Source organism: Vanessa atalanta, chromosome 4, assembly GCF_905147765.1.
Source record: "Vanessa atalanta chromosome 4, ilVanAtal1.2, whole genome shotgun sequence".
Taxonomy (NCBI): domain Eukaryota; kingdom Metazoa; phylum Arthropoda; class Insecta; order Lepidoptera; family Nymphalidae; genus Vanessa; species Vanessa atalanta.
Window position 1 is genome coordinate 6,977,245 of NC_061874.1, and position 26,019 is coordinate 7,003,263.

At 31.5% G+C, this 26,019-nt stretch overlaps 1 protein-coding gene across 1 annotated transcript in view; it reads right to left on the reverse strand.

The window, feature by feature from the left end:
* The window catches only part of LOC125077978, a 124,216-nt gene that overhangs the window by 87,560 nt on the left and 10,637 nt on the right, over nt 1-26,019 (reverse strand). Inside the window, exons 2-4 of the mRNA XM_047690113.1 lie at nt 18,718-18,855; nt 17,376-17,492; nt 16,465-16,623 (exon numbers count right to left, since the gene is read on the reverse strand). Coding sequence (XP_047546069.1) covers nt 16,465-16,623; nt 17,376-17,492; nt 18,718-18,855 — 414 coding nt within the window. The remainder of the gene's footprint in view (nt 1-16,464; nt 16,624-17,375; nt 17,493-18,717; nt 18,856-26,019) is intronic.

Consider the following 26,019-nt stretch of genomic DNA (forward strand, 5'->3'; position numbering starts at 1 on the left):
ATATCCCCGAGTTTTATTTACGTTTTATATTATTTAAGAAAACATACGAATATACTTAAACACGTTTAAAATTTTATTAAAAAATTAAATATTATTGAAATATTTATAATTAATACGAGATATATAACAGACAGCGAAACATAACTTATTACGTGTTCTTAAAAAAGTAAGTCCTAAAAATATTCATAGTCGTGAGAGACTGAAAATTCAATCGTTATAATTATGTTGTCTTTTTTTTTAAATTGACTATTTAATTTAATTTAATTATTGTTTGCAGTTGATGTCACATGAACATAATATATTCAATACATTGGTTTTAATGCTGTGCTGGGTTCCAAAAATTACTGAAATCTGCAATTTTTTTTTTCTATTTGGCCCAAAGCCAAATAGGAAGTAAAAAAGTCTGGTCCGGATTTGTAGCGCTGTGGGCGAATTATTATTAGTGTTTAAATATTTTAGGCGAATAAGCGACGTGGTATGATAATATATACATATTATACAGATTTTTAATATTTTTTTTAATTGACCCTTGTCATGTCCCTGATACGAAAATCATTTATTCCATTCATGACGTGCTACGATGACACTTAAGAATAACTTTAAGTCCACACTCTAAGTAGACATAATTTTTTTTTTCAAAATGTATACTTGACCAAAAACGGATACATCTATAATTAAGTAGGTTTTTTTTATGTAATAGTTTGGCGGACGGACAAATGGGACACCTGATAATAATTGGTCACCACCGCCCATAGACAATGCAAGAAAGAATAACCATTCCTTACATTACATCAAAGCGCCATCAACCTTGAGAGCTAAGATGCTATGTCTTTTGTGCCTGTACTTACACTGGCTCACTCACTCTTCAAACCAGAACACAACCATACTAAGTATTGCTGTTAGGCGGTAGAATATCTGATGAGTGGGTAGTACCTACCCAGACGGGCTTGCACAAAGCCCTGCCACCAAGTAATAGGTATTTTATTATAAGTATTATATACCTAATAAAAATTATAAAAAACAGAAGGACAAATTAACTCATCGTCTAATGGCGTTAAATTTTTCATTCGCAGTTTGTTGTAATCACTTTCTCCTTAACTTTATATTCTACCCGCGTATTTCTCCCCTTGGTGCAAATTTGATAATAAAAGGACCCCACTTGTGTGTTGCAGAGATAATATAAATAGGTATGCAAATTATATACCCAAATCCATTCAAATGAACCTTTGCGGCTCTATGGAGTTTTAGTCAAAGCACCTTTATCTCTGATATCTCAATCGCTTCATTGTGTAATGGCAACGTTTCACCAACAGATTTAAATGATTGCTTTACCTAGCAGACACTATTAGTAATCAAACTGCTGCACGATAGATATTGTACAATTATTTACCTGTGTGTACATAATATGCTTGAATAAATAATGAAAATAATTGTAAATATTGAGACGAAACTCGGTAAAATTCAGATTAATAATTTATATTATGTATTGGCACAATAATTGCGATTATATTTTAAAGTTTCGATAAAATATAATAATATATTTTAATAAACGAGGCATTGGAACAGCTGCGAAATTATTCTATTTTACAAAAGGATTTAAAGAATTCGTTACAAAACTGACATATATAGGAGGCAGTTAAATTTCCGCAGCAATTTGTTCTCTCTACTCTTTTAGGAAAGGAAATCTCTATAGGATCATTGTCCTGGCTTGTGTCTGTATTGCAACTATCTCAATCTCTTCTATTATCTCTGAAACTACTGCGCCAAAATATTTGGAAAAAAACAGCATAAGTATAGGAATTTCTCTTGTTGTTTTCTTACTTGCTATCGATATATATTGCGTCAAACATTCATATTCTACCGCCAAACAACAATACTTAGAATTGTTAAGTTCTAATTTGAAGGGTGATGATAAAATCTTAGTTCCAAGGTTGGTGGCACATTGGCGATGTAAGGAATTTTATGTATAGCGCCAATGTCTATGGGCGGTGGTGACCACTTACCATCAGGGTGCCCAAGAGCCCGTCCGCCTAAAATGTTTTCTTTTTGTGACGTAACATATATATTTATATTCTTTAAATATTGTTACGAAACGCGTTGATAGTAAGTCTTCCTGTAAATTAGACTAAGCTGATTTAGTTTCTTATTTGTAATGAATACATTTGACACCGTAAAATGTATAAAATACTTTTCTGGAAATAAAACTCACATGTGACGAGTGACAGACCGTGCGATGCCGAGACTATCAATCATTTATCGAATCGAAGGTACCGCGAAATGCTCTAAGGAACGCCACTTTCATTATGTATCACGTTTAAATCTTACTTTAAAAGCCTTCTCGGTGCCGTCATTGTGGAACGAAAGGAACCGAGCAAACATAATAGATTGATACCGGATCTAGATAAGCGCATATTGAGTTTTATTTTCCCAAAATTCTATCAACGAAACCGCGTTATCGCTTTTTCAGGGCTCCCATCCGTTACACAAATTTATCATTTATACAGTCTTTCCTTTCATCGGAATTTTGTAAAGAAAAATAATTTAAGAAAAATAACGGTTAAATTATTATTAAATAAAATCATGGCATCAAGTAAATACTTGATGCCATGATTTTATTACGTACAATATAAATATATTGTACGTAAATGAAATTACAAAAATTAAGACTTTTATATATATTTTTTAACTAATTAAAAAAATTTGAAGTTATTCAAATTCATATGAGTAGAATATTCTAAAAGAATAAATCTTTTATTCAATCTATATTATTATTATTATCATGATGGGCACTTTGGTCATCTTGTGGTCACCACCACACATAGATATTGACGCTGTAAAAAATATTAAATATTCCTTACATTTCCAATTCACCATCGAACTTTGGTACTAAGATGATATGTTTTTGTGCCTGTAGTTACACTGGCTTACTCACCCTTCAAACCGGAACACAATAATCAGTATTACAGTTTGGGGATAAAATATCTGACGACTGAGAACCTACATAGCCGGGCTTGCACAAAGCCCTATAACCAAGTAATCTTTATTATAATGTAATCTATCTGTATACTAAACATTAAAATACTAATATGTAAAATAGTTATCTCGGCATAGCGGATAGAACAAATAGGACCTTCGCTGAAGTCGTGGATTCAAATTCGGACAAGCGGACCTAAGTTTTTAAGTGCAAAATTTTTCTTAATATTCATCGTGAGGAAGATTGCATAAAAAGTATCGGATAAACTTTTCATATCTACCAACAACCCGCATCAGAGTATCCATACTATGTTTGTGCTGCAGAAGAGGGCTATTCGCGCAATCTATAACCTAAGAGCCAAGGAATCATTGAGGTATAAATTTAAAGAAATTAAGATATTGACTGTTGCTTCTCAATATATATTCTGTAATGTTTTGTATGTACGGAAAAATATTAATGTTTTTATGAGAAAATGTGATTCTCATAACATTAGCACAAGGAACAAACACAATCTTGTTACTCCTGTTACTCGACTGCATAGAGTCAGTAACTCTTTTGTGGGGCAATGTATACGCTTCTACAACAGGATCCCAGAAAGCGTTCATAATGCTTCTGTTGCGAAATTTAAAAAAATTGTTAAGGAACGCTTGTGTGCGAAAGGTAAATGTACAATTAGTGAGTTTATGTTTGATAGCACACCTTGGGAATGAAACGATCGCCTCCTGGCTGTTTCTACTCATATACACCTATAGCAGTAAATATTATAAGCAGTCATTCACTGTGCAGGCAATAACACTTTGGAACAACTTACCGCTAAGCATAAGACAATCTAAATCGCTACATTTATTTAAAAATTCTCTGAAAAAATTCTATTTGGACACGAATAATGATGACATTTGAGATACAGTTATTTAATATCCTATTATACTTTCTATTATATTTATTAATAATATTATATATATATATATATATATATTTATTTATAAATATCTATAATCTGTTTTATATTTTATTTATTAGTATTTTTTGTATTTATGTATCTGCTATATTTATTGAGTTGTATTTGTTATTATTCTATAAAGTAAGTTTTTACTGCACCACCATATTGCCGTCTTCCATACACATTATTCCTCTAACCCAAAGGTTGTCTGGAAGAAATGGCTTATAAGCCATAAGACCGCCTTTTGCTTGGCCAACTTTGTTTTAAAGAATATATATTTTTTTATCTTTATGTATATTTGGTGTGCAATAAAGAGTAAAATAAATAATAAAAAAAATATGTATATAATTAATTTGACGTAAAAAAAAGACCCGCTGAGTTTCTTTCGCCGGTTCTTCTCAGGTCAGGGTGTTTCCTTTCCGAACCGGTGGTAGTGTTTAATTTGACCATCAATAAGAAAGTGTAATACTTCTATATTGAATAAAGGAGTTTGAGTTTGAGTAGCATGGCGGCCTAAGTTCCAAACCTTCTTCCTAAGGGTGAGGTATTTTTCAATTGAATAACTATAGACTTTATATAATAAAGCAGATTGAAGAACATTTAATTTATTCGTTTCACGTTAATCGAACTAAATTTTGATTAGCTTATATTTAGTTAATGGATTTGTCATTGTTAACTTTATTTGTTTACCTAATGAGTGGTACTTCATTAGGTACCCAAATAAAATGTATTTACTATAAAATATAACGACCCAACAAAAATTTTATACTGTTACTCTCGTGCTGGTTTAGGTAAGCATGACCTATTCCTATGGAAGGATAGACTCCAGACGAAAGGAAATCCTCAACTGTCAACAGTAATAGATACGAAATTTTATTTAAATATTTAACTATGAAAATCTGTTATAAGTTACACCACGACATGATTGCTGCGTTTAGGGTTGACTGTCGACGAACGAATGCCTTAACTATTAACAACACGAACATGAAATTTCGTACGTGAATTCAATTGTGTTAGCCCGTTCTAGGTATATAGCTTCTTCACTCCGGGTAGGGAACTGTTCAACGATTAAAAGAACAGGCAGAAAATGTTCTAGACTTCCATAACTAAGATGGTGTTTACGTTATAAACTCCAAATCTCTACAATTATCGACAAAATATAGTCACGGCAATGATACTTGTATTAGTGTGTGTAAATGTTGCATATTATATTAAGTCCTGACGACCACACCGTGACCTACATATATAGGCTCAAATCGCTACGGTGCTGGCCAAGCCTTTGTTGCTAATAGTGGAGTAAGCCCACTTAAAGGGCTCTTTATTCAAGAACTAAATTGTTGTAAATTTAAAAGCAAGTGACCGATGCTTTAATTTATATAAATAGACTTATAAACATGATCAACAAAAACGAAAAAATACGATAGTAAGAAAAGTATATCAAACCCATCATTCTATTACATTGTACAATTTTATGTGGAATAAAAGCTTATCGTGAGATTTTCAACTGTAATAATAGTCTTGTGTTGCTCTAAAAATTGATTGCGATTTGTTTAATTAGCTAAATATCTAGAATTAAAATCTAAAAATAATATAAATCTCCTCTAACTTCTCCTAGACCATTCATCGGATTTTAATTCGCTATAAATTACAATAATAATATTTCATTTTGGTATATATACCTTATAGCTTTTTACTCGTTTATGAAATACTTTATTTTTTTTTTTCAAACATATTATTTATTTCATTATTCATCTTCTATTGCACCATAACATTTCAATTTTTTTAAGATATACGTCAGTGGACAGGCAAATTTGCGACCTGATGATAAGTGATCACCAACGCCAATTGATAATTTCTTACATTGCCAATGCGCCACCGACCTTGGCAACTAAGAAGTTATGGCCCTTGTGTCTAGTTACACTGACTCACTAACCTCTCAAACTAGAACACAAAAATATTGAGTATTGCTATTTGGTAGAATAACTGATGAGTGGCTGGTGCCCAAGCGGCCTTGTGAAAAACCAAGTATAAGTAATGAATACTTTATAAGATATCACCGTTTCCAAATGACATACAACGAAATAAATCGTTCGCAGCGAAACGGGCGGTCGGATACCTAAGCTATAACAAAGTAAATTTTGACCATAGCGCTTAAAATTACCTAAAATTGAATCTATAAGCCGTGGACACATTCTGTCCTATGATTGATAACAAAATGACTATTCAAATATTTTCTCATTTAAGATATGGGTACAGGTTAAATATAAACTCATAAATACTAAGCAATTACTAAAATAATAATAATATTTAATAATTTAATAATACCTTATAATATTTTATAAGTAAGATTGCAGTAAAATCTCTTTGTTTGTACTGTTTGTACCTGGCTGGTTTGATGATACCATAATAGATGATATTTTTAAAGCAAAAATAAAAAGTGAAAATGGTTTCCTGCTTTTATCTATTGTTTTACTGTTAGCCAAAATGAAATGATGAATCTATGAAGAAAATTGATACGTTTTGAAACAGGAAAATGCCAAACAAGCCGCAAAAAATTGTGACATTTATAGACTTAACGCTGTATCAATAAGAGTAACACAAAATTGGTTTAAGCGTTTTTAGTCCGGGAATTTTGATGACAAAGATGAAGTTTGCTCTGGTCGACCTGTTTCGGATAAAGTCGATGCCATTTTTGAAAAGTGGAGCAATATCGGCATATCCGTAGTTACAACATAGCCTAAAAGCTAGGTATTGATCATTAAACCGTTGTGACTCCCTTGAAAAAGACTGGATATAAAATACTGGTGCTACACGAGCTCACTGAAACAAACCTAATAAATCACGTACTCATTTGTGATTATCTACTAAAACATAATGAAACCGAACCGTTTTTGTAAATATGGAACACTGATAATGAAAAATCCACTTTTCATACCTACGACAAGAACGTGGTTACAATGAGGTCATGACCAAAGGGCGGTCAAACTTCACAGCAAAACCCGGATTAACTCGCAATATGTTGAAGCTGTTTGTATGGTAGAATCAGGAGGGCATCGTTAATTTTAAGCTTTTACCGCCAGGCAAAACCATTGATTCGGACCTCTACTGCCAACAGCTGATAACACTCACGCAAGAAATATAAAATTGATCAACAGAAAGCTCTCGGCGAATATTGAGCGAGCTTGGTTAGGAAGTGTCAATGCATCCACCGTATAACCCTGACTTTGTACCCTCAGATTTTTACCATCTCGGTCATTTCAGAATTATTTAGGCAGTGGTCAACATCAAAATCAAATATGATCATATGATTATTGTCGAGATCAAGATTAATTAATGGTCAGACTGTCAAAACTAAAATTTTTTGGTCGCAATTTCTACCCAAAATTTCTACACTATTGGTATTATGTTACAATCTGCAAAAATATTATCGAACAAAGAGACACTTAAAATATATTATATTCAAATGTTAAATAAAATACGAGAAAACTTTTTCAGTAATGTTATTATTAAACGCACTTCTCATTTTCTTTGTTAATAAAAAGCGGGTCGCTAGTTAAATCGAATGAAATATTCTTTATTCATAAAAAAGTTCATAAAATCACATTTGAATCGTCATATTACAATATTAAGTTAAGTGTAAAGGAACCACCGATCCCGAAAGTAGATTCTACCGAAAAGAAGCGGCGAGAAACTTAGTAGTCACTTCTTTCCATAATTTTAATTACGGAATTTATGTCAATAAAGTATAATTAAATTTTTATATATCCTGTTTGAAAATCAACAAATATTAAGTTCATGCTTTTGTAACAGTATTATAGTTTTGAGTGTTATAAGGCATATTACTTATCAATATTTTATTGACATAGGATTTAATTTTTTTATTATTATTATTTAATAAACCAAGTTAAAAGTAGCTAACACCAATGTTTATGAGAAAATAAAAAAGTTATTTTAAAAGTGTAATAATTGTCTACAGCTTAAATAAAACGATAACACAAAAGTTCTATTAAGTTAAAATAGATAGATAATAATTTTCAAGTATGGTAATATAGATATTATAAAATGAATATTACCTTTTATCATTCTAACAACTACAGCGAATATTTTTAAAGGACATCGTCTTGCACTCAACGGATGTGTTATTTTCCGGTAAGTGCGATCCAATTTGCGCAGCTTGTGTGAAACGACACCCCGAAGGACGTGTGATAAACCATCATTTTAACACGATACCTTTACAAGGACTGATCTTTCCACTCTCAGAGCAACGTAAATTGGGCAATCAATCGTTATTTCTTTTCTTTTTTAAATCATACAGGTGGAAAGTTACACGTGTATGTTTCTTCTTTTGTTAATAAAACTGATAACTAATACATTTTTTAATATATATTTTTTAGATTATAGTTAGAAATCATTCAATAAAAAAATATATAGTTAAATCATATTTTAAGTTTCAAATGCTTCTAGAACCGATTAATAGAATAACTTATCAATAAAAATAGCAGTCACAGGAAGCTAGTTTAATTATTTTCAATTTTATATCAGAGTTCACGTAAAGGACGCTCATGTCGCTAACAAACCGATGGCACCTAAGCGACCAAGTGTCTTGTCTATAAAGGTGTATTACCTTCGTTACTTGGTATTTTCTTACAATCTCGGCAAGGAGCCGGGACAGGGTTCCTAATGGACCAATATATCAAATGGGATAAAATATAAATGAGCAGAGCAGCCGGCTGATACTTTGTTGTACGACATGACTCGAATAGGTAGAATGAAATTGTTATTATCACTTTAAAATAAATAAACCTTAAATATCTCCGAGCCGACTTAAGCATGTCCAATTATTTTTTATTGCCGTGTCTGGAAAATAATAACCTTTCAACTCCCTCTCTAAGTCGTAATAATGAGAACAATATGGGATATATATTACAGTTTAAATTTTTAGTGGTCTTAGAACTGGTCTTAGAAAAATATAGTTCTAACTGGAAATACTTATCACTATTTATACAGAAAAAGCCCAGATGGCCCCATAGTTGGAACACTCGAATCATCTCTTGTCGGTAGTAAAACCTGCATGTGTCGGATGAAAATCTACCACATGTTTAGCCCAGCAGCAAAACTGTTACTTAAAAGGAAATAAAACATTTAAAACAATTGTAGCTTTTTCTACCAATTTCGCATCCATAAATAATAAAAACTAGTCAAAATATACATATACAAAAATTAAAAAATTAGAATATTATTTTTAAAACTTTCACAGATAATACGTGTTGAAAAGCAAATCCATAAACAAAACAAAACTACATAATAAACAGTCTGAGAACTAGCCTGACTAAATCCCATTTGAGGGAAGACGCGAGGCGCGGGGCTTGAGTGCGCAAACGTTTTGAGTTATTCCAGGCGAGTGGGCCCAGCAAGGTCTATCAAAGAAAACGATTTGTACACATCCTTATTCCACTGTCTATGTTTGACTGCACGATAAACTTATATCAACACTACATTTTTATATTAACGACGTTCTATTCGTTGTGACAGTCTATGCAATCAGTTTTGTTGTTTAACAAAGGTAACGGGACCATTATTCGAAACAATCGTAAATCGAAGAGAATTGATACAGTAAATCCTACTATTTTAATTTCATTTACTCTAAATCCTCAATCAATTTGTCATGAAGATATTACTCTCACTATTTAATATAAGGGTATTTAAGTTTGTATCGAGGGAAAATTAAGTGTACATAATATCACCATTTGTTTTAAAACCTTTTTTAGCATACCGGAGACTTTTATACTAAATCTTTCACGACGGATTACTTTAACAATTAAGTCATATAAAGTGCAGTAGAAGGGAAATGAGCGGGAAAGTAATGAACTTTTTACAATATATTTTACACGCGATTAATGTGAATGGGGCGGTCCATGGTGGCGACTGCGGACGTTTTCCAGACGGCTCCAGGACGCTCCTTGATTAAAACTTGGAATAATAAACGACGAAACAATTTTCCCTCGTCTCGCATCGCTGGTCTCTTCAGAGCAAACTAATATTGAAACGTGCTAATGAAACGCCGCTTCGATTTTTTAATCCCGTCCTTTATAATAAAACTTTTAATATCTGAAACTCTACTTCTTAAGGATATTTTTATTTACGATTTGAAAACAAAAGTGAAAAGATTATAAGTGCATTAAAAATAAATCTCAGATCAATGGAAATATTACAACGGTTTTTTGTATATTACTCATTCCACTCATCATTTGCAAAATGATGAGTGAATGATTATGAGCTCACACAAGACATGTGTGAATTCAAAAATTGTCATGTCATTCTTTCCAAACGGCATTTATTAAATACTGGTTTATGTATGTCACCCGTTGTAATAGCGAACAATATGAGAAATATAATCCAAATTTTATTGAATTGGAGTTGGACGTTACTTGACTTGACTCAATAATGTTTGTCATGACTCGCTTTTTTTTGGAAAGTTTCAAATAATCTTGATCCATCGTTACATAAAACTTGTAAGTTGTTCGCGTCTCAGCGGATAATCGAGTTTATACTTGGAAGGCCGCCATCAATCATTTATCCCGCTCTCGCGGATGGATCTGTACCGTGCTACGCGGAAAAACTTTAAAGTGCTCCCTGTTACTGTGACGTATCGCGCACTTGATCATTTGCTCGACCTACTTGAATTATAAGTTTAGCATGTTAAACTTCTTAACTTATTTTATCCTTATAAATCCGGAAGGCACTGTATATCAATTTGTTGACATAACAATAGTTGTTCGTTGAATACAATAAGACTAGTGGCTTATACCACTTTACACTTTGAATTTATAATCGAAAGTAGCACTGTCTTTCTTTTTATAAGCTCAAGGCGGCTAAACTAGTGAGCCTTATTGGTAACATTAGAAAGATAAATATCTATATGCTACGCTTTTAAATTAAGGAATTTATGTTAAATATATCCTGGATAACTTTATCGGATGAAGCGGGTCCTTGTTATATAAAGGTTAATAATTACGATTTCCCGGTAACTGATTGTTATAAACAATCATTACTTTCGTGGTGCACGTGTTATTCGTATTATTATTATAGATTTAAGATGATTTGGGAAAGCACAAAACAAAGCTTTATAATCAGTAACAATTTGATTAATAGCAAATCTCTCCATTATGGGTTTTGCATGTGTACCGAGGACTTGGAATATAAACTAAGCGGAGAAGAATCGTTACGTCAGGAGATATGACATTTGACATTTCACATACATTTGTGTACGCAAACACAGGTATACTCTCATAATTCGGTGGAACGACAATTTAATACAATCGAAGGCATATCACTAACAGTTTTCCGTGCTTTCTGAGGCACAGGTGTGTAAACGACGACAACTTCTACTGTTGCTCGAAGTTCAACTCTTAATATTCGACTTAGATCCTTCAATCTCGTAGACCACCTGGATCCAAAATTAGGGTATTTTTTATTATAAAATATAGGCACCCAATTACAATGGAGATTGAATCGTAATAAAACAATGTACATATTTAAATGATATGTGTATATAAAGATCCATTTTTATATATTTAACCGAAGAGCCCAGTGAGACCTGAATGTTAATCGAATGATTTGTAGGTTCAAATCTACCATACACGCATCATTGAATTTTCATGTCCTTAGTTTGTGTTTATAATTTTAGTAGCTTGGCGTTGGAAGAAAATATCTTGGGGAAACCTAGACGTGGTTCATGAATGAACTACATGTATATCCAACAATCCGCAGTTTAGCATTGGTTCCTAATCTTCTCCTTAATCAAAGCCTTAGCCCAGCAGTATGATGTTTATAAGCTGTTACTTATTATAGAAATATAGGTAAGTTCAAATGAACTACATTATTGCTGGTCATGTATTACCTTATATTCAAACATAATACCTCAAATGCAGCACAATAACTTTTAATATATACGAGGATTGAATAAAATAATTAATAGGCCAGGATGTATATAATAACTATATATATCTATAATACTTTAATAGAATATATGTATATAATATTATTAATTATTTCATATAATCGAACAATGTTAGTTCAGATAAAATTTCAAAGTTTTATTTTTCATTTTTATTTTCATAGAAGCGATATTATTTTATATATTTTTTTCTTGTGAGTCTAATGCACTGTGTTACAACTTTCTTTTGTTGGCGCAGGATATGTCAGACCCAGAGCGGTCGCTTTTCATATCTCTTATGAATATTTACGTCGACCGACTAACAAGGCGGCGTATAAACCATAATATGTTATTATAATTTTCTATCAAAAAAAGTATTTACCCTTTCGCATTTTTGATTACCCGTTCAAGGAATAATATGAGCTATTTTTATTTTTTATATTATAATTTGATTTGTTACTGGGCCCTCATAATGCCGGTAATCTTTTACAGAAATTTTTTTCGGAAAAATACTAACTATAAGGCTAAAAGAACTCACGGCACTACTGGACCATATCTACACATATAATAATTAGATCGCAATCTAATGTAAATCTAACTTCTGTAAATATACATGATGTCAATAAGTAATTTAAAACATTTTTTTTACGTCAGCGTTAAACTTCGTGCTCTTAGCTATCGGATCGATATCCGAACAGAGCGTGCATATAGGAGGAGCCGACCGCAGGAATGCAAATAACACAAAAGAAGCAAAGAACCGATGTAGATAGCTCCTCGTATGAGTGTTTTATGAGCACTTAAGTGGCTTCCGGACGAGGGATGTTTAAAACTCCGGCTCACGAGTATCGCAGCGGGATCGAGGAGGCTCCACTCAAAACATGACAATGTCAGATTTGATCGCGACCGAGGACACTTTTATGGGCGGTTAAAAGTTTATGAATACGCTTACAATGTTTTCAAAATTAAGGTTTTATACAGCGATTTGCTCGTAAAATAATACTATGTCGTGAAAATGTTAACCGGATAAATGAAAAAAGGAAAATGTCAAAACTATGCAGTCAGCCTAAAGCTATAAAAGCGTAAGCTTGTTTTAAAATCAAAACAATGTTCGTAGTTTTTAACGTAAACGTACAACCCTTTTAAAACGTTATAGCACAAATTCATGTAAAATTATTTAACCATTCAGCAATTCCAATTTGTGGCTAAATAATATATTACTATAGATACTAAAGCGACCTTGATCCCCAATAAGTATATTGTCTACTATATTTTAAAATCTATGGTTTCTCTGACCACACGAAACAATTTTAAAAGCAGTGAGGAGAAGAAATTTATTTTCTTATGCAAAAGCGACAATATTTTGAATTTCAACTGCAAAGAGCCCTTCTGAAAGCTCTAACAATACAGCATCGCAAAAATTAAATTACGACGAATCCCAGCAGGTTTCAATTTTCAAAAAGCTCTGTAAACTTGAGACGGACGAATCTTATTGCTTTTTATAAAACATTATTGCATTTACGATAGTGAATCTTTCTAGTAAATACTTTACTAACTTAATAACTTTTACTAGGTATATATCTGAACTTAATTTAATGAGCAATATTCGTAAATAAATAAATAAGGAGTTTTAATTAGAAATTCCCGGAGTCTTTGTAAATTAACTAAACAAGAAACATTACTGTTGATACTAAGTTATGTAAATAGAAACTGTTAATTTGAAACTGCAAAAAGTGTCGCGGGCGCGTAGCGAGAGGACAAATTAGAGGGAATGGAATATAGTTTACTTAAAGTTAAACTTATTACGGTCCTCGAGAAACAAGCACTCGGAGGCTCGCCCGGCGCGCGGGTCAAGTGCCCAATTTGTCACCCGTGCAAACTTCCGACTACTTCGACCGGTCCCTGTTCGATTCCATTAAACTTTCAAGACCTTTTGAAGCTATTTTCTTGTTTGAATCAAGATTTGCCTAATTCATTCCCTACCTACTTATTTTTCAATAACACAAGGGGAAAATATATTTAAATTTTAAAAATTTACTTATTATTTGTTTATAATATATTTTACTATTTAGGAATTGCTTACGCGAGTTTTTAGTCGACTGCTACTGAAGAGGGTGCAATCCTAAATAAAACTCTCACTGGGACACTTACAATGCGCTATCATAAAAATTAAATTACGGTAAGAGTTTCTCTGTAAGTGCGCGCCATTTCAGTAGGACCCCGCAGGGGGCAAGGGCCACGCCACATCAAAGCACCTCATTCTGCGTCGAGCTCTCGCACAAATCAAATTTAGCAGCTCTCTTCTTTCGTTACGGATGCGAAACCCAACTTTATTTCTAACCTGTGCAGTCAAATATACCTTTTCACGTTTGCAGAAATTTGATAGTTTATTGTAAATATTTCTATGTATCGCAAAAACGAAAATATCATCATCAATATTGATAACAAATTATTACTTAAACAAAATAAGAGGAAGATATTTTTAAGACTTTAAAGAATTTCGTTTAAATTGTCTTCATTGAAAAAGAATCAGTACCGACATTTGGACTAAATGCAAATCGATTTGTATAGATACGAGGTATGACTCAGGCAGTGTTATTACAAATACAAGGAACATAACTGAGATCCCGAGATTGGCAGTATATTGGCAATACGAGAAATGTTTAATGCCATAATATTACTAATACTGTCAGAAATATCAAATTCTTACTTGTACCCTACACACACTTACATTTTACACTCTCTGATATATTTGTACTAAAAAAAATACCTCAATTATCACTGTAACGTATGTTGAAAGGAATACACTTAAATAACATGGTCGGTGAAACTATTTTTTCGTTTAATTGGTATAGAAAGCCTTAGGGTATTACTGAGGTATAGCTGGATTAAGTGGCTAATTTGTCAGCGAGCGTAACTTGCACCCGCGAACTTGTTCGGACGGTGCAATTCGATTAAACTTCTACCGAAGTACCAACAAGAGAAGGGCCTACTTAACGAAACTTGGTTGTACATTTACGGCGGGAATTTAATTAGCTTACTCATCAAGGGAGTGAAATGCCTAGCGGTGTACCTTACAAGCTAAACAACTATATATATATATATAAGTACATATATCACAATGCCCTCGAGAACATACGAACGAATACATTTTTGAACAAAAGTTCTTATGACTTGGTAAAATTTACTAAGCAAAGCCTATTATATATCGTCTGGTTTCTTCTGACTTAGATTGAACAGAAACTTCCATTCGTATTACGTTTAATAAGCATATGCGGTAAAAGATAACGCCGTAAGACCCTTCTTATTACGCCGTTATTTTTTACGACTTATCCACATCCGCAAAAAAAGCGTGAAAGCGTAACTTTTTAATACTGAGTAAAATACAATCGAATATTTGTATTTCTGATCAATAAATAATATCAGAACTAGTAAAGTATATGAATTTTAATGTATACTTTGCTTTTTATGTCTTACTAAAACTTTTTGTAAAATTTGATAAAACATGTGTTTATAATCTGTTTATCGAAGAGAAACAATATTAAACCACAAACTTCACAAAGAAAACACATACTTCATATTATTATTTGTTGTTCCATGTGCTATATCGTTTATAATTAATAAATAACTTTAATAATTCATAGATTACCTTATATCTAGTTAGGTACGCTTATTGTTTGCAGATTATTATTGGTTTGCATAAAATCAATATTAATTGTAGTAGCAAGAATCAAACACCTACAAATTCAAAGGCTACGAAGTTATAATCGTTGTTTAATCATATAAACGATGAAAAATGCGGTTATTTAATACATCAAATGAATTAATAGGTATGTCCCAAGAATGCGTGCAGGTGAAAAAAAGGAATGACAGGTATTTCCCAAGTCCATTCAGCAAAAACTTATGAACGCGCTTCGACAAACCAATGAAAATATCCTATCATCGTAATAAATAGCAGTTTTGCGTAGCTCAGTAATAATAATTACATAATAGTGTTAGATAAAGTAATTTAAGTATCCCTTACAATTATTAGTAAAAGTTTTAATCACTATTCATTTCTTGGATTTTTAAATGGAGATTGAGGGTTTTAAATTTGGGCAATCTTCGTTGAGTTTTTTATAGTAATATGTGTTTATGGAACGGATATGAAAAACATCGTAAGGAAAAATGCACGTTGAGTTTTTTTTGTCTGTTGTAATTGAAAAAAGTCCTTTATTGTTTGAAGTCTTTGTTATAAATACTTAGATTAGTTTGTATAATAAATACGACTAGGCCATTACAATGCGCTAATAAGACAAATCAACGCTTAAAGTAAGCACATGATTATTCTCTTGGGTTTTCGCTCTTGTGTGACCCTTAGGAATGTTCATTTCAAATTAAGATCAGACATCCTTCAATATAGGGTGTTATATACGGTGGTTATATAGGGTGTTTCCTTTATTTGGATAAATAAGGAATAATTAAAATTCTCAATTTATAAAGGTTGTTAAAAATATGACCTTCATTTGATCTGCCTTGTATCCAAAGTACGTACCAAATGTATCAATTGGATTGGACTTTGTGATAGATAATTTAAATGATACGCGTATATAATATATATTTTTTAAATCGACCTACCTTCTGAGAGGAATAGACGTTCCGAGTCAGCAGACTGATCGGGCGCTGGGCGATGCCGCAGTGTAACATGAAGAGACGGCCCTCGAGGTGGCACCTCTGGTGGAGCGGGCTCTGGAGGTGACTCGCACTCACGTTCACTTTGACCTCCACTTGATGGTCCTTTTATAAAATTTTAAACTCGTTATTGTAAATAAATAAGACCTCGTTGGTTTCATGATTGATTTATATAGTTGTATCGTAATTCACCTAACCCTAAAGGTACTGTTATAAATTAGATGTGTGTTATATTTATTATATTTAGACTTTTTATTATATTTCTAGACTATTGACAAAAAAATATTAACTGGAATTCGAATTTCATGAAAATATTCATTACTTTGACTAAAAATAAAAATAAAAACTTAAAATACATCTTGCGATCCATAATCCGTCTCAAGTCTCAAGTATTTAACGACTTAAAAATCACAATGAAGATTTATTAAAATATATATCTTTTACACATATGTACACACAGACAATGAAAATAATCATATAAAGCAAAATTGACGTTATAATATTATAGTCGACGAGTCACGTACGTCAGCGAAACTATTCAGAGCATCCTTATCAGAGGCATGCACCCACCTCCACATTACGCTTATAATAGGCATGCTTCAGAATGCCTAACTACAATAACTATACTGGAATCTTGCGCTACTGAATACACGTGATGCTTTCATTCCTCACATTTCTGAATACGCTATAATTCATACTAAGGAATAGTATGTTTATTTATTCATGAACGTTTCTGCTTCAAAAATTGATTTTCTACTCGTACGTTAATACTCTTATACTGAAATAATTTTAATTTTACTTTTATAACGCCAATTTTGCAGTATCTTATAAAAATATTGAGAATTATTTGAATATACCATTTATGTGATTTATTCGATTGCCACGCCCATTAGTTTCATGGGGAAAATCATCAGTGCGTCGATTCCGACGAGAAAGAGTGCCGCCCCCCGCTTCGCCATTAAATATTTCTTCGCCTAAGAACAAAATATTAACAATCAAAAGCATTTAAAAATCTATAAAGATGTTAAATTAATAAAAGGGGGTAGTCCGAAAGAAAGGCCTACTCCAGTGTTAAGGACCTTACCTGCATTTATTTTTATTTTTGTTACTCTTAAGCTCTCTGTATTTATTTTATTATTTTCTGCGCTATTATCATTATTGATTAGGTAAAAATAGTGTGAGAAACGCATTTATACCTTTTCATAATACTTCCGTTGTAAATTCAAATAACGCATAATATCCGTCACCATTAAGCATAATTTCAAACAATAAATAACTATATTTATAAGATTATATTCTAAATAATACTCGTAATTTAGAAATTGAAATAAAAAAATAATTGAACTATCTATGAGGATTTTTTCTACCTGATTCAATTTACATACAAGTGAAAGAGGCTCTTGTCCATTTAAAGTGTAACCTTTATGGAACGTCAAGCGAAGAAAATATATGATGGCGATATGATCCTTCAACGAAATTGCAAAAGTTTAAGGAGTACACGATAAGACTTAGTTTCACTTTAAAATATTGCTATTTATTTTGATATTTATGAAACAGTTAGTATAAAATATTGGATTTTGTGCGAACAACGTTTACTGAATCTTACGTACAAAAACAGAAGATACATTTTTTCAGATGAAATTTTAGAATTGACAAAATAATTAAATATAGTATCTTGTTTTCCTAAGTTGATATATTTAGCCTTTTTAGGTAAATAATTTGCCTGTTCATAATCAGTATTTTGTTTAAGTGTAGAATCTTTCAATTAAGGTCATCTGGTAAACTTACTTAAACCCTTAATGCCATTTAAAGTGTACTACTTTAAAAACTCGGGTTTAATAAAGTATTAAAATCAATACAATATAAAGTGTTTAAACATCACATCAAAATACTTTAAAATATTAATATTGACTTCATCCTAAACTTCTAATTTCTTCTGACGAAGACGTTTTATGTTGCGTAGGTCTGGATTGTATTAACCTATATTTTTTTCTATTTTGATTTATGTATTTATACCGATTTTTACAAATACGTCGGTCAGAAAAATAGACGATTTTTATTTTTATATTTGGTTTGGTCTTTATCTAAATAAAAATGTTCAGTACAATAATTCTCTCACGGAATAGATACATTATTATTATATGCATGTTCAAAACAACATGTTCATGTAAACGACGAGAAATCATGTAAAGTGTGTACCTTTGGAATTTCTGTTTCTTCTGTAAAATCGCCGATTCGTACTTTCTAAAGGAAATGGCGAAGCTTGTCGTTGAGGACTACTGATATAGCGCGGTGGGTTTTCTCCATTTTCAGATCCATATATACGACGCTGCTCACCTAAAACAAAAACAAAAAAAAAATGTCTTTGTGCGATTTTAACTGCCAACCATTAACTTGTAATTAGCGCAATTAGAAACTAGATATTTTCTTTATTACGTTCTTTTGTAGTAAATCTAATTTTATTGAGTGTTGTTTTAGTCGATATCTTATTTTTATACGAGAAGAAAGAAACCTTTAAGAATATACGTTTTAAACATATATAACCGCACACACGCAAAGACAAAGATATATCCTATAATAAACACAAAATCGAGCGAACTGCAGTATGGGTAGTAATAATCGATATGTTTGTGATTATTTACACAATTATTATTCGGACTGATTTCTTAAAGAAAATTATGTTATAATTGTTTCTCTAGATATACTTTTCAAGTAACTTATATTATTTAGAAACAAATTCATGAGACCGTGTATTTGTTTAAAGAATTGAAAACAACTAAGCAAATGTCAATGAATCGAGTGTAAGTCAAGTAGCGAGGCCGCAAGCGACGGACTACACTACACTGAACCAAACAAAATATACAAACAAAACTCCTAACAAAAACCCCTTTGTTTTATACTTAATTCGTAATGCTAATTTTCGAACACAACCAAAAAAAGTATTAGTATTTCTCGGCCATGTTCTTAATTTATCACAACTTAAGAATAATTCATGTATTCCTCATAACGTAACATTATATTCTTTTATGGATCTTGCGCTAGCTTCTTAATGTTAATCAAATAAAATCATGATTTTAAGATATTTTGACTCAGCTGCGATTTTTGCTTCAACATTTACACCTTTACTCACGTTTACTCGATGTGCTTACCCTCACTACTTAGATTAGATAGAATTCTAGATAACTGCAATTTATTTATTAAAAAACCTAGACTTCAAACTGAAAGATTCGATTAACATTCAAATATTCTATTGGGTGTTTAAATTAAAAATACTGAAAAATTTCCCACGGAAATGCTAGCAGAACATAATATTATTTTTTATTGAAATCGTTTTCTAAATGTTGAAGTAAGTTTACAAAAGTTTACAAGACCGTGAATTTGAATTAACAAATTCTTACATCTGATAAGAAAGTTCTTGGAGATAAAAATATACTTTGAAAACGTTACAGTTGGGAAACGTGAAATGTGAATAAATTTGTACGTCGCGTCGGGGGAACAAACCCACGGATGATGAACTGCAGCAAAAGTTTTAAGCAACTTTCTTTATAAAATGTCAAAGATTTTAAATTGCAAATATAAAACAACTATACACTGTCCGCGGCATCACCTGCATAAACAAAACTCTCCTTTTATATATAATCTACCATTTTTCTCAAAAAAATATCCATTAACGATGACAAAGTTACAGCGTTATTTAAAAGAATCCATTTCACTTTTGAAAATAAAATAAAATTTTATTCCATTACCTTTGTTTCCAAAAAATTTGAAAGAAAAAAATGTTTTCTTATAATTAAGGTAGTAGTTTCGCTTCCTGATATTATTGTAGGTTTTAGAATTTTATTTTTATATATTGCACTATTTTTGGGTGTTTGGGTCGGAAAGGAATCTTTCAGTCCAGACGATTTCGAAGCGAACGCTGCCAAAACCATAACAGATATAATTAGCGCCAACTATGTTGGCCAGCTAAGGTTGCTAAGATCAAGCGTATGTCATGGTACCATACTCATACATAGCATCGAAAATTAATGAAAGAAATGAAATTAAAAAATTTTGTTCAACATAGAAGCAATATTTTCTTATTGATTGTCAGAAATCTACCAGTTTTCATAAACAAACACAACAGAACCTATAAAAGAAACACAGCGGTTTTTTCATCAAAAAATATAATACTTTTAATACCTTTCAAGCCACTAATTTACAATATTTTTTTAAAAAAAAATATAATATTTTATTACTAAGCACTTTTCAATAACAGTTTAAAATATTATGAAAAATGATTTACTTTGCTCTTTGCTTTGCTTTTCATTACACGAAACACTCAAGTCACGTTCGAGTCAAACTATGATTCCGAACTCACCTGTTTCTGTGCAAATATCGCGAATTCAGTCATTTCATCTATGACATGCAATTTAATTTGCATCTGTGACCTTTAATCTCTCCTTTTTCTTTTTCGCTAAAAATAACTTTTGAACCTCAAAATTACACTAATTTTATAATTAACAAAATACATATTATACACATTATAATAAATGTAAATTTATAATATTTCATATCATATTGTAGGATGTCAAAGGAGTTCTGTCAACGACCACAGACCTCTTTGGTTTTTCTTACTCTTTTCGTTACTATGGTTACTAAGATAGTTGTTATTTTTGGGTATTATATTATTTTTGGGTGATCTGTAATTAATTGCTAACTTTAATTGTTCCATTGGTTGAGTTGATAAAATGTTGTTAAATTTGTAATATTGTGATTAAGAATTATTTTTTAATTGATATTTTACTCTGCTCTTATAATATATAAACAAAACAAAACGTCAAATTTAAAATAAGTGTAATTTCAGCAGTATAATATCAGTATGACAAAATAAATTCAAGCTTGATAATAATTCTCTAACAAATGTATTTCACAATCCCCTCCCAAATAATTTTATTATTTCTTGTGATATGTCAATCTTTAAAAAAAAAAAAAGATACGTATTTGTGCCAGTCTCAAATATTATGCCACATAATAATAACAATAATAATTTTATATATAGTAATGTAAAATAAATAATTTCGGTTATAATAATAATGTGATATAACTAATGATGACATCATTTGACACGGTGATACGTGTAGGCTAGGGTTACTCGCTAACACCACTTAATAAATCTCATTTCAGTCTGGCGAACCTAAAAAAACTATACAACAGCGTAAATCTATATTATATACCTAGTTTTTGTGTTGTTTGACTACTATATAATATAATAATATTATACTATTTTATAATAGTCAAATAAGTATTTTAAATGTACATTTAAAATACTTGGGTTACCCCAACCATCAAAATTTTTGCTTACAATTTGCAGCCTAGACCAATAGTATTATATACTTGTACAGGATTGTACATTAATACAGGATAGGCCAATATATATCCGCTTGTACGGAACCTATACTACGGCTAATATTTGTTTTAATACCATTATAATAAAGAATATCATGGAAGAAAATCTTACTCGTCCGAAATCATGACAGGAAGCTTATTAAAAATGCTGCCTAGAAGTCAACATTTAATTAACATCTTTTTACCGTAATGTGTAGTCGAGTTTTGATGTTTTCTCGTTAAAACATAAGATCAAAATATTAAGCAAACAGCTTATAAACTTGAAACTTGGTATAAAATTACTGTTATTATAGGATTTTAATGTAACATTAATGAAAGTTACAGTTGGTGGGTTGCCAAAGGCGTAATATGAAAGTAAGCACCTTGCTCAACGAATCTGCAAACTCAATTAGCAACTAGAATAACATCAAAAACGCAGTAACTACCCATTACCGCACATTAGGCTATAGTTTTTGGTCGTATTAGACTCACGCGGAAGCATTTATTTAACGTAACATTTGAGATATCTATCTATATATACAATTCAATGTCTAAATAAATGAAATACCTCGTTAATTGTTAAATTTTGTTTTGTATTTTTTTTATATATAAATACAGAAGTTAAGTTTATTTGTATTCGTTTTACTCTCTAATGTATATATTTTTCGTTATCGTGTATTGTCTATCATAGTATTTTCTGCTGGGTTTAATATACTTTGAATAAGTCGAAGTGCGTGTTTAACTTTATCGAATACTAAATAATATTATAAAATATTCCAAGCAAAATAGCTTAATATTAATTATCTTCATTATTCAGATGCGATGCCCTAAAGTATAATAAATATCGGTTAATTAAGAACCAGTATTCTGTTTCATTGTATGCTGCTGTTTTAATATTAACAACAAACTGTTGTCCGGTTACATAGATATTTCATGTACTATGTAACTATGATTAAATACTATGATGATAGTTTTTTTCGTATTTTATCATATGCAAGTTTTTAAACGTAATAATATTTATATTTCCTCACACAGACATCACACTCACGCACACATCTTCATGAATGTATTAGTACACGATCAAAATATAGATTTCAACCATGATTACCAACTCCATACTCCAAACAGCAATATTTAGTACTGTTGGGTTCGGGTTTAAAAATTAAGTGAGCCAGTGTAATCACAATCGCAAAGGACATAACATCTTAGTTCCCGAAGTTAGTGGCGCATTGACGATGTTAATTGTATAGGCGATGAAATGTAGTTAGTATTTGTTATGCTACCAATATCTATAAACAGTAATGACAACTTACCATCAGGTCCGTCCACTTATTACAATTAAAAAAGAAGTAACGAGTGTTATTTAATGTTTAGAATGTCTGTCGAAAAAATCTCATAAGCGCCTTTCTGTGGCAGCTTTAATGAGTCTGGATCTTCCCTTCTTTTTACTAATAAACTGAGATTCTTTCCACCGACTTGAAAACATTATACCTTCCTTCCTTCCAAGCGAATAAAATGAGTTCTATTTATTAGTTTGGTATCATAAAATAAATAAAGTTTTTTTAAATAGAATGGTTTTATAAAATTGGAACTAATCTGAATACAAACAGGTAATTCTACTATTTTTAGTCAATCGTGAGAATAAGTACTTACATTTCGCCTGTAATTCAAAGCGAGAGCTGGCATTCATTTGCAAAGCGCCAAACTTTGACAAGTGCGGTTGCATTTAAATGCCAGGCGTAGCCAGGAGGCGCACCGGTGGCGCCGTCTGAGACTAAATTTACATTTTTCACTCTTTTGTATTCAGACTTAAACCTTGGATTTTCTCATTTTCTCATCTTATGTAGCTATACTTCTTTTATAACATAATGCTTAAAAAATCACGAAAATTATCAAGCAGAATAAGATATTTATTCCAAATAATTAAGTTACCATAACAACAAGAAAGGGAAGTAAATCTGATCTAGAATACGTAAGTAGTCTTTGAAAATAGCTTTTCAAAGTTAGACATCGTCCTTGGTATAACATTTCAGAATATTTATTAAATAATTGGTTGCTTAGGGAAAATAATAACAGATTCTTTGAGACTTACAACGAAATAGACTCAAATTAAATTTTCACATTCAATCGTCTCGTCTTGGCTGTTTACCCCCGAGAACGACCGCCGCCGAAGTCTATACCGACGGATTGAAAATACTTGTGATCATGTCAAAATACAGGATTTAACGTGATGTTGAATTAAATAGAGAATATATAATATTGTCAATTTGGAGTGTATAGTTTTTTTTTAAATTCTTTAACAGTTAGTTAATGACTATTGTAGAATTTACATTATAATTATATACGAACATCGACGCTCCGAATAATTTAAACTACTACTCCAGTTTTCACTCATAACCCTGTTGGGGTATGTTGATGGCAGTTCCTAGGGCCATGCCTTACTTATTGTGGTGTTTTGTTCGTCGTCCGTTACTAAGGACGGGTTGTTAGGGTCGGGTAAATCCGATGAAGTACCCTAGTAACATGCAGCAGGTATCTCTTGGTCTTCCGTTCATTAAGATAAACTAAACATTAACTAAAACTGCATTTTATGTATATCACGCGAGAACGGGCAAACGTGTGGCGCTCACCCGTCGCACGTACTCTTACAAACCATACGAAATTACGATACGATGCAATTTAATTTCTAAAATATGTTTAACTTTAATGTAAAACTTTTAATTGGCTGAATGTTAATTATTATTATTTTCAAATTGTATTAGTTTGTATTAGTAGAAATATAAGCGTATATAAGTTTCTGTATATATTCAGAAACATTTTTAAATAAATTCATTCCGATCCGTCAAGCAAGCAGGTGATATTTATTATCAAAAAGAACTACAAGTAAGCTAGGTACTAGTAGCCCTACACTATAATAACAAATGAGTGATATAAATTTATACCCAAATTAATGACTTTTTATATTACCAGCATTAAACCCAGTCATATAAAACATTGAAACGCGCAACAAAACCACTTCGAATTATATCTCTAGAATTGCGTGATAGCAACACTTAATTTACAAGCTCCATTTAATTTCAACTATTTTGAGGCTCACGCTGGAATTTAAATATCTAAAGATAAGAGACTCGCGCGAATAGTACGTCGCCACAAAGCCGCCGACCTACTTAATTTACCCTTCTAACAAATAAACAAATAAGTCATAAAACTGTTAGTAATTGATTTGCAATATTGTATAACGATAAAATATCATAAATATATGAATATATTCGTCGCAGCTAATAAGTTAAATTAGTCTTCAATCAGTTCAACCAGCGGCCTGAATAACATTCAGCTAATAAAGCTTCCGTTCAAAGAATAAATTGTCCTGAAAATAAAAATTTATTTGGTTTTCGTATTTCTATTTTCAGGCCAGTCTAAAGCAAATTACCTTATTTTATGAACGAAATATGTATTAGCTGAATGTCGTTCAGACCGCTGATTGAATAGCGCCGATAAGTAAAAAGCTAGGCTGTTTGTAGAATGGCTAATTTTTGTATTTGCCTGCGATATATCTATATGAAAAGAAATGTTCGGTTGATATAAATCCATTACAAATCCCACTTAAACTTTAAATGTTTTTAAATTTAAGTTATATATTAAAAGAAACGTGAATAAAATGAAATTCGAAATTTTCATCAGTTCTTTTGAGCTTTAGTTTAACAAAATGCAAATTTATAAAATATTTAAAGTATACACTAAGCTTATAAAGTAGTAGATAAATAAAGTAAAATTTATTCATCACAGTTATTGTGTGTGCATGAGCACGCTCAGAGCAAAGTGCAGAGATTAGATTCGGACCCATCAATTACGAGTAATCCTAGGCACGTGTCGCTCTCACAAACCATTGGGGATTAATGAAATATCTTCAAATGTTTCCCGCGTAGGTTGATCGATTCTTTTATAATTTCCCTCTACAGAAACAAGCTAGTCAATAATGTTTTGGTGTAAGCTTAGGTAATTGACTCGCCAGCCACGAAAACCTGTTGCATAGCTCTGATTAATACATGTTAGGACGAAATAACAGAATCTATAATATACTACTATGATAAGGTGCAATTACTGCGATTATGGCACAAATAAATTACACAAATCTTT